At 48.0% G+C, this 10,715-nt stretch overlaps 1 protein-coding gene across 1 annotated transcript in view; it reads left to right on the top strand.

Moving 5' to 3' along the window:
* SVOP (SV2 related protein) overlaps window positions 1-6,002 on the top strand; it is a 37,348-nt gene extending 31,346 nt beyond the window's left edge. Inside the window, exons 8-11 of the mRNA XM_028480536.1 lie at window positions 290-401; window positions 1,323-1,404; window positions 4,254-4,343; window positions 5,757-6,002. Of these exons, the coding sequence (XP_028336337.1) occupies window positions 290-401; window positions 1,323-1,404; window positions 4,254-4,343; window positions 5,757-5,963 (491 nt within the window). The 3' untranslated portion in view covers window positions 5,964-6,002. The remainder of the gene's footprint in view (window positions 1-289; window positions 402-1,322; window positions 1,405-4,253; window positions 4,344-5,756) is intronic.
* The last annotated feature ends 4,713 nt before the right edge of the window (window positions 6,003-10,715 follow it).

The following is a 10,715-nucleotide window of genomic DNA, read 5'->3' on the forward strand; positions in this document are numbered from 1 at the left end:
GGATCTTCCCGGACCGGGACACGAACCCGTGTCCCCTGCATCGGCAGGCCGTCTCTCAACCACTGCGCCACCAGGGAAGCCCCGATATAAAATTTTTTGACTCAAAAAAAAAAACAAAAACAAGAAGTGACATCCCATCACTTCTGCCATATTGTAGTCATTAGAAGTGAGTCATGAGGTCCAGCCCACTCTCAAGAGGAGGGGATTACACAGGGTGTGGTACCAGGAGGTGGGGTTATTGGGGCTCATGTCAGATGCTGCCTCGCATGGCTCCCCTGCTCCCTTGCAGGTGTCCTTGTGACTCTCTGGATTATCGACCGCCTGGGCCGCAAGAAGACCATGGCCCTGTGCTTCGTCATCTTCTCCCTCTGCAGCCTCCTGCTGTTTATCTGTGTTGGAAGGTGGGTCACGAACTCAGCTCTCTGGCCAGCAGGCTTACTTCTCAGCTCGTGGTCAGGTCTTTGTGCCTGCAGACTGTGGATTACACCCCCTGGGGTACCTGAAGGATCCCCCCCCGCAGCCCCTCACTAAGCCTGAGGCTCTTGGCTGCTTCATAACTGGACAACAGATTGGGCTCAAAGTTGGGGCCTCTGATGGGAGTGGGGGTAGGAGGGCACTTTGGTCCAAATGTTGCTCCGACACCATTACATGTAGACTTTTGACATCATCTCCCAGTAAGATCATGCGTATAGCTGTTTAATTCATATATGGGTTAAAAGTGTTCATTTGTTCCATGGCAATATTTCAAGGTCTTGTTTTATAATCCCCTTCTGGCATTTCTCCATTTTTTCCATCTATCAAGAGCCTCAAACTATGGAACTGGCCTGTGTTGATCTCCAAGAGGCCCCAGACCGAACCACAGATGAGAGATCTGTGAAAGGTCTGGAGATGTAGCTTAGATCTGGAAATGTTGATATTCAAAGACATTATGGGAGCAATGGAACAGAGGGCTGGGGATCAGGATTACCCTCATAATACTGAAGAGAAGTTTCCTTTCCCTGGTTCAGCTGGTTCCTGGCTCAATTCCTGCCCCACTAGGTCCTATCTGGACTTTGGATTATTTACATCACTTCACCCCAGCCGTGCCCCACCCTGGGCAGCACCATCTCATCCTGGAACTTTGGAGAATGATGAACTTATAAAAGCAGGTCTTCCGAGAGACCACTGGGATGCGTGTGTCTGCGTGCCTGCCTGATGGTGTGTTGGGTGAGGTGGGCTTTGCCAGTTTCTAGGGTGTAAATTCTCCCTGGGCAGATAAAACTTTGCTGAAAGAAACTGTCAGAAAGAATACTTGCTCATCTGCTTTTTTTTTCTCTTCCTAGAAATATGCTCACTCTGTTACTCTTCATTGCAAGAGCGTTTATTTCTGGAGGCTTCCAAGCAGCCTATGTTTACACACCTGAGGTAGGAGGGATGCCTGGGAGCAGCCGGGGTGGGAAGGGGGCGGGTATTTTCTCCGGAAACACCCCGCCTGGGCTCCTCTGAGTGAAATTTGTCCTTGAGTCTGAGTGGCGGCTGTGAAGGCCTTCATTATTTCAGGCTTTCGTTCAGTCATTGTTTTCTGCTTATGAAAGCTTATGGTCAGTGTACAAGTCCCAAATGTTACAGAACTGTATAAAACCCCCAAACTAAAGGGCCTCACATTCTGCCTTCCTGGAGACCACCTTCTTGAATGGTTCAGTGTCTATTCTTCCAGATTTTTTCCTAATTTATGTTAGTGCATGTATCAGATTGGGTAACTGAGCAACTGAGATGAGTTTAATAAGGACGGATTACAGTGGTGTAGGATAGGGCTTAGGGAAACCAAAAAGTGATGGAGCAGCGCCCAGAGCTCACAATGAGCTGGAGGTGGCTGGGGACACAGCTACCACGTAAGGCCTGTGGGGTGAGGAGACGGGGTGTTACAGGGTCCCAGGAGGGAGCTGTGCAGAGGAAAGCTGTGACCTTTAGTTGAGGGACACATGTGCCCTTAGGCAACCTAGAACAGAAGGAGCAGGAGACTAATATACCCTGGCCTCTCTCTCCCACCTCCCTCCCGCCCATCTCCCACTGGGGCTTCCCACTGGCTGAACCCAACTGGAAGGCAGAGAGCCTAGGAGCCCTTGGTGGTCCACAGTGGCCAGCCCCCAGGGCAGAGAATGAGGTGGGGAGGGGTAGAGAAATGTTCTGGAGGGGAAGATGGAAGACAAGGAACACAGGACCTATGGATCTGCTTTGTTCTTTTTAATAGCTGCTATACTATACTGTTCTGTATTGTACTATATGGTAATCTATATACTATATTATTATGTACAATCCTTTACTATACTATATAATATATATGCTATATATCAATATTATATACTATACTTTGTTATAGAATATATATACTTTATATTATATAATATACTTTATTATACTATATCATATATATTACATACTATACTATATAGTATAGTATGGGCAAATCATAATTTTGTAACAGTTCTCCTACCAATGGATATTTGAATCATTTTCCAACTTTTCACTATTATAGTGTGGAGGTAAACAGCTTTACCTATCCTTGTGCACATGTGTGGTTTCTTTAGAATAAATAAGATGTGGAATTTCTGAATTAAAGCCTATAATAAACATTACAAACACTGAGAAAGATTGAAAAAAAAATCAACCTCTAAAATGTTGCCTGAACTTACACTCCATGCAACAGCATCTCAGAGTGTCCATTTTCCCACACTCGGGGATTACGGGTTACTTCTTTTGTATTTATTTTATCTCATCTTATTTTAGATAGGGTCAAAGGGAGGGAGAGGATAGTATGTACCAGGTGCTGTGCCAGGGGAAGAAGCCATCTAGATTGTCCCTCAGGGCTACACAGCACTCCAGAGCCCTCACTTTGAGTCGTCATCCTGAGCCCTGCTCCCTCCACCCCACCTTCCAGGCCCAGCTCCAACACTGCCTCCTCCAGGAAGCCCTCCAGGATCCGCCCCCCCAACTTCATTTTGCCCTCAGTGTCTGTGCGCCTCTTTGGTATTTTTAGTCATGCCACCTTGCCTGTCCCCCAGGAAGACTCCTACTAAGGCTCCCCATGGGCAGGGCCTGGGTCTCCTACTCTGTGACTCTCATCTGGCCTAGTGTCCCCTCAACAAAGGCTTGTGGATTGATTGCTGGAGCATCCCAGAAGAGTACCAGGAGAAGGCTGCCTGCCCTGCAGGGACTGGGAGGCCCAAGGTCTACAGGGGCAAATACCAGGGCTCAGCAAACTACGACCCGCGGGCCATATCCAACCTGCTGCCTGTGTTTGGATAGCCCAAGAGCTAAGAATGGTTTTTATGTTTTTAAATGGTTGAAAGCAAAATCAAAAGGATATTTCTTGACATGTGAAAATTATATGAAATTTAAATGTCAGTGTTCAGTAATAAAGCTTTACTGGAACACGCTACAGCCCTTCACGTGCTGTTGTTATCTACAACTGCTTTTGTGTTACAGGGGCAGAGCTGAGTAGTTGCCGGAAACCAGATGGTCCACAGAGCCCAAATTATTTACTCTCTGGCCCTTTAAGACAAAGTTTGCTGACTCCCGGCTTAAACTAATCCAGCTGGCTATTCCTAACAATGAAGAATTGGTTCAATAAATGATGATTGATCCAAATGATAGAATTCTGTGCAGCCAATAAAAATTATGCTACTGGAGAAGACCAAATATGGACATGGGAAATGTCTGCAGTCTTTTTCTAAGAGGAAAAAGTCTTCCAAGCAGCATATACAGAAATATTTAGTGGATGACATTTATACCACCTCTAGGATTTGGCTTAATGTAATTTAGAAGGGGAAGGAAGCGAGAGAGTACGATTGAAACTAACACAGGTCCTCTAGGCTTGGTCTAGACGATTGATTACACCATTCTATTTTAGTCTGTGCTTGAAATTCTCCGTGACAGAAAGAAAAAAAAGGAATTTAGTATTTATTCATTTATTCATTTGGATAGAACCACCCAGGGCAGGAAGGACCCCCTTCCTAGGTTCCCACCTCCAGCTTGGCCTCTTGCCCTCCTCATCGGTTAAGTTTTCTGTCCCCTTCGGGGTGAGATTCCCCACCCTGCCCTCCTACCCCTTCTTGGTATCACCAACCCCTGAGGGATTGACCCTAATTCAGGCCCACCTGCCCCTGGGGGGGCAGGGTGTGGAGTGTCGGTTGGGATTCCCATCATTCCCGAGCCAGAGAGGAGGGAGGGGCCTGCATTTTCTCAGTGCGGCCACTTAGGCGGCTGTGTTTCAGGTCTACCCCACGGCGACCCGAGCTCTGGGCCTGGGCACCTGCAGCGGCATGGCAAGGGTGGGTGCGCTCATCACCCCGTTCATTGCTCAGGTAGGTGTCACCCCAAATACAGAGGGGCTGGGCGTGACAAAAGCCATCGCGTGGCAGGCTGTTACTGTACCCGGAGCCTCTGCACTGCCCTTGATGTGCATTACCTGATCTCATCCTAGCAGCCCATCCTACGAAGAAGTATTGCTTGCAGATGAGAAAACTGAGGCTCAGAAGGGTCAAGGGACTTGTCCAAGGTTGCACAGCTGTGAAGTAGAGGAGCTGGGAATCAAACTCAGGTCTTTCCGATGATTTGGCCGAAAACAATTTGGATGAGAATAAACAGGCCACCATGCCTTAGTGGGAAACAAATGTCCCAGTCCCGGGTTTCTAAGTTGGATGATTTGATGTCGTTGCAGAATTTTGCAGCTCTTTGTGTCTTGAAGCATTTCTCTCCTTTTGGGGGGAGCTTGTTTGGGAATCTTTTTGCTTTTTTAATATCCAATTCATTTTTTCCTGTTTTTATCACTTTTTAAAAATTGAGGTAAAAGTCACCTAACAAAATTAACCATTTTCATTCAGGGAATTCCCTGGTGGTGAATGATTCGGGGAATTCCTTGGCTGTCCAGTGGTTAGGACTCCGCGCTTCCAATGCTGGGGTCCAGGTTCAAACGCTGCTCGGGGAACTAAGATCCCACAAGCTGCGCAGCACAGCCAAATAAATTAATAAAATTTAAAAAATAAAGTGAACAATTCAGTGGCATGTAGCACATTCACAATGATGGGCAACCACCATCTCTATCTAGTTCCAAAACATTTTCCTCTCCCCAAAATAAACCTCCATATCCATTAAGCAGTCACTCCCCAGCTCCCCCTCCTCCAGCCTCTGGGAACCAGTGGTCTGCATCCTGTCTGGATGAATTTTACCTCTTCTGGATATTTCGTGTAAATAGAATTCCAACACGTGTTTCAGCCATGTCATTCTGTCCCGGTACTGTTGTGTTTGGCCATTGTACGTCACTGTTAACTGGCACTGGTTGACAGCGTGCCATGTGCCTGCATGGTGTCAAGTGAGGCATCTTCTCATTGGGAGATGGCTACTGCTCTTCTGCCCGTTCGGCAGATGAGGAAATGAGGTTTAGCTCTGCTGCGTGATGTGCCCTGGGACGTAAAGCTAGGAAGTCAGCAGACGTGCTGCTTTGGGAGAGAATAAATAGACTCTTGAGCCTGATGGGGTCTGGGTTCAAATCTCAGCCCCATCCTTAGTCTTTTTAATCCTCTTTGAGCCTCAGTTTTTCCCTCTGTAAAATGGGGGTGGAGGACATACCTGATAAAACTGTCGTGAGGACTCCATGGGAGTCCAGTGATAAAGAGGGCGTACAAGGGGGCCTGGCGTTCTCAATATTATCTGTATGGTTGGTGGTGCCTGTGCGTCAGAAGGGATGCTCTCACCGGCGTGCATCTCCCTCCCCCCAGGTGATGCTGGAATCGTCCGTGTACCTGACGCTGGCGGTTTACAGTGGCTGCTGCCTCCTGGCTGCCCTGGCCTCCTGCTTTTTGCCCATTGAGACCAAAGGCCGTGGACTGCAGGAGTCCAGCCATCGGGAGTGGGGCCAGGAGATGGTCGGCCGAGGAACGCACGGCACAGGTGTCGCTAGGTCGAACTCGGGCTCTCAGGAGTAGTGACCAATGGGGGGCTGAGCTGGTTTTTGAGGCTGTAGAGAGCGGGGAGCTGCTGGAGCCCGGCTGGGGCACCGATCGTCACTGCCCACGTCAAGAACTCACCCAAGGGTGCCACCTGGACCAACGAGGTTTTGTGTCTTGACTGTTTGCTCATATTTATCAAGATACATCTGGGGATGGGGAGGCATTTGCTCTGGGGGGTTCTCCGTATGTGTGTGTGGAGGCTTGTTAATAACGTGTGGATCTGCATGGGAAAACTGCCACCTCAGCAGTGCCTGGTGACGCCGGTAGCCAGCTGGACACCATCCAGAGTCAGCCGGTCACAGCCTCGGGGAACAGCAACTGAAAGATCTTTGTAGATACGCTCCAGGCCGGGACCCCTGTGAGATCTGCCACTCACCCACTGGACCTGTTCTTAGGTGTCTCCTGCATCCCCGGCCCCAGGCTTTCTTCTTTGAAATTGCAGGCGACCTGGGTGTGGCCTGAGCGGCTTTTTCTTGGGTCTGAGAAATGCTCCCAGGGAAGGGGCCCCTCGCTTTGCCTTCCCAGGGCTGAGTAGCGGAGACTCTGGCCGGTGACTCTGGCCGATGGACATGCATTTGAACTTGAGCCGCATGCCTCCACCTGGCCCCCTCTTGGAGTTGCTGTCCCTGGCTCCAGGGGATCTACATGTGGCCATGGGGACAGCTGGGCTTGCGCTTGATGACAGCCTCAGAAAGCTATTACCCCCGGGAATTGGGGATGGAGGCAAAAGGGAGGTGAGAACCAAGCCCACGACCAAAGCAGGGGCCTCCCCTTTGGAAGCAGCAAAGGTCACGCCGGGGACTTCGTTTCTGGCCCCCTCGTCGGTCAGGCTGATTGGTGACTCTTGGGGCAAGAAAACAGTTAAGTCAGGTTTCAGTGCTTTGGAGTTTGAGCGCGGTGGGTGGCCAAATGGACCGAGAAACAGAAAGATGCTCCCCTCCAGCCACCTGCTCCCGTGCGGGCCAGGGGACCAGGAATCCTTCCTCGCTGGATTCTCTGCCATCCCTGCTGTCAAGGGGTGGCTTGGTCTTTCCATAGAGGCAGCTCCTGGGGTTCCAGCGATGGACCCCACGGCATGGATACCACGGGTAGGGAGGAACGGGAGGGCCCAGATATGTGAAACATGTACATTTTCAAAGAAAGAGAAGGGAGGTCAACTGGATTTGGTGGTTGGCCTCCAGAGGAAGGGCTGATGCTGTGTCTCAGCAGACAACATCCACCTCCAGGATTTGGTTTCCAGGAGCCTTTTCCCCGTCATGAAGGCAGGAACCTAGGGAAGGAGAGACGAAGATGCCAGATCCCATCAAAGGCCAGAGAAGACCGACTGTCTGCTTGGAGATATCTGCTTGAAGTGAACATTCCGAGGAAGCCAAATGTGTACGTTCACCTTTATTAAAACATGTTGGTGATGGACGTCGTAAGGGTTGAAGTTTGTTCGTTTGTCACAATGTCCTAGTGATGGTTCAGCTTAACGGTGTTGGCAACTTTGTCCACGTAGGGTAAGCTCAATGCTTTCATTTGCTTTAATATGACAGTCTTTCCAGCAAGGGGGAAAAGGTGCACAGTTGGCGGCCAACTTTGAGTCTGTTGGAAGCAACACTTCCTTCTAATGGTGCGGAGGTCACAGTGGGTGACTTCTTCAGGCCCAGGTCCTAGATCAACTGCAAATCATCCCATATCCCTGAATATATGTACTGCAGCCCTCTAGGCCCAGGCAGTCAGAGGGGGCAGCTTGGCAGAGCTTCCTGTCTCTGACACCCACATTTCCCTGAACCATGAGTGGCTAAAGCTCTAATTATTTCTGGTCTGCTGAGCTCTCCTGGGTAACTAAGAACCTATGCTTGTCTTTTTTGCCTTCCAGCTGGCCAGACACTGCCGGATGAGCAAGTCCACTCGCTTCACCCTCACATAACCTGGAGGATCTGGGGGCTGCGGTGGGGAAGGAGGCCTTGGTGGGCAGAGATGTTTTCCAGGGGCTGGAGTAAAGAGGCTTGTAGTTGTGGGTTTCCTCTTGCTGAGAAAATGAAAGGTGAAAACTCTTGGCCTTCTAAATTGCCTGCCCTTTTATAAAATCGATATTGTTGAATGGTACAAGAGCTGCCACAAAAGTTGCCCAAACCTCTGAAATGCGTGAGACCTTTAGCTGAAGACCTTTGTATCTAATTTTGAACTGTCCAAAAGCTCCCCTTTTCATTACTGGAAATGTCATCTGTTTCTCTCAGTGTTAGGAAAGATTTTAGAAAATGGCAAAAGGTGTTCAGTGTAGCCAGGGTTATATGGTTTCTTTCTTTCCCTTCAAGTATGCTCAGGAATACATAAATGGGATGTGTTGGCAGTGAGATAAAAGAGTATCTTAGAGATGGACTTTGAAATGAATATGGATATGCATTATTTTTAAATAATGTTAAACAACAGAGAGGCTTGAAGGATAAGATCATCCCTTGGTTACTACAGTAAACATCAAAGGACTGGGATAACCTTGAGCTGCAAGCAACAGTAAAACCTACCAATGGTAGTTTAACCCATTAGAATATTAATTGTTCATTTGACAACAAGCCCAGAGTCAGAGAGTTCCAGGGAAGGTTCAGCAGCTCAACAATGTCATCAAGGACCCAGCTTCTTTTTGCCTTTCCTCTGTACCGTCCTCTGCATGTTGCCCATTGACCCTATGTGTGAAACCTCATGGTCACAAAATAGCTGCCAAAGTGCCAGGCATCAAGTTTTTTTCAAAGATGTTAGAATGGGGAAGAAGCAGTCACAAAAGGTTTTCTTTCTAAAGGGTCTGTTGTTTTTGGTTGGAAAGGGAAATCCCGCAGCAGATTTACCATTGCTTTGCATTGGTCAAACCTGGGTCGCGTGCCCATCCCAGCATGAGCCCTCCCCTAGGGCTGGGGAAGGAATGGCCTATCTCCCACAGCCTCTTGAACACAAAATTGAGATTCTGGTAGAAGGAAGACAAGAGTGGTGGGATGGGAGATAGTTGAGAGAAACCTTGACAGAGTTCTCATCGAGGCTGTTTTAGTTGCAAGAAATAGAAATTGTACTCAGATTAATTCAAATCAAACAGTACAGCTTTAATATAAGACTGGGAACAGTAGTTAATTTCCTGGGGACTATAAATGCAGGAAACGGAAGTGTAAGGAACAACAGGAAGAGGGGAAGGTTGTGGCAGAGTGTGGGACATAGCGGGCGGCTACTACTCAGCTCCAGCTGATTTTGTTGTAACATAGAATCGCCTGATTTTCAAGACAGGAATCTGGATTCTTATGTGTAATCTCCAAATTTTAGTATGTTAGATCAATTTTTTTTTAATTTTATTATGTTGGATTGTTTAAATTTTTAAATGTGCGGCTCCAATAAAATTCATCTGTAGGCCAGATTTGGCTGATGGGCGACCAGTTGGCAGCCTCTGAAAGGTTAGAAAGATCGCTGAAATACATGGAACGGGGACCTGGAGAGCCACCAGGGCCTGAGGCAGCCCTCTCTCTGGATCCGTGGCCCTGGTTTCTGTCCCTCTCTGCAGACTGGCTTCCTATTGACCCCTCATGGCTGCTGCATCTGCCTGACTATGCATATGGCTCGGGCTCACCAGGGCTCGGCTCTGCAAACACATCTGACTCAGCTGTTGGGTGTCCCACTTCTAAAGTCTCAGGAGAGAAAGCTGATTGGCCCTGTTCAGTGTTGGTTCCAATCCTGGTCCAATCAGTTGGGTCAGGGAGAGGTAGGATCAAGAAGCACGAACATGGCAGCTTTGGCCATGACAACTACTGGTGACACAGACAATTAATGGTATGCCTAGAACCCACAGCAGCACATAGGTAAACTTCGGAGTCTGTTCATTATAACTCTATTTTGGGTCATGTCATGGCATGTGGTCAGTATACATGGAGTATCCACCGTGTATCGGCATGATATTTAACACTGAGGATGCGAAAAAGAATTGAGACATGGTCCTTATCTTCATGCACTCACAGCGTAGTGGGGAGAACGTAGATGGGTGGGACACAGGTTGATATGGGCGCTAATGGAGGGATGCAGAGTATTGTGGGAGGCACACAGGATGCCAATCCCAAAGCTCTAGAACATTCTGAAGCACCTTCCAGCTCTTCAAAGATTCAGTGGTTACAGCCGGATTTAGTCACCGTTGTTGGTACTTTCCTATATTCTGATTCCTTGACATTTGAACATCTGGATACATCACGTATAATCATTCTAAATTAATCAAGAATATTTTGATGATGAACCACTTCAAATACCCCTACCCCCACCATGCCAGAGAACAGAGCCCTTCCCAGATTCATCAGTAAGAATACAGTTCCACACGCAATAGCATCAAAAAGGATAAAACGCTTAGGAATGAATTTAGCAAAAGGAGTGCAAGACTTTTGCAAACTACAAAACATTACTGAAAGAGATCAGAGATCTGAATAAATGGAGAGACATTCCATGACCATGGATCAGAAGACTTAAAATTGTTAAGGTGTCAATCAGTACTCCCAAAATTAACCTTATAAATTCAACACAATCCCTGTCGAATTCCCAGCTGGCTTTTTTGGGCAGAAATCGGCAAGCTGATCGTAAAATGCATATGGAACTAAAAGGACCCAGAGTAGCCCAAAAATATCTTGAAAAAGAAGAGTAAAGTTGGAGGACTCACACTTCCTGATTTTAAAACTTAACTACAGGGCTTCCCTGGTGGCGCAGTGGTTGAGAGTCCGCCTGCCGATG

This window comes from Physeter macrocephalus, chromosome 19 (genome assembly GCF_002837175.3).
Source record: "Physeter macrocephalus isolate SW-GA chromosome 19, ASM283717v5, whole genome shotgun sequence".
NCBI classification, from domain to species: domain Eukaryota; kingdom Metazoa; phylum Chordata; class Mammalia; order Artiodactyla; family Physeteridae; genus Physeter; species Physeter macrocephalus.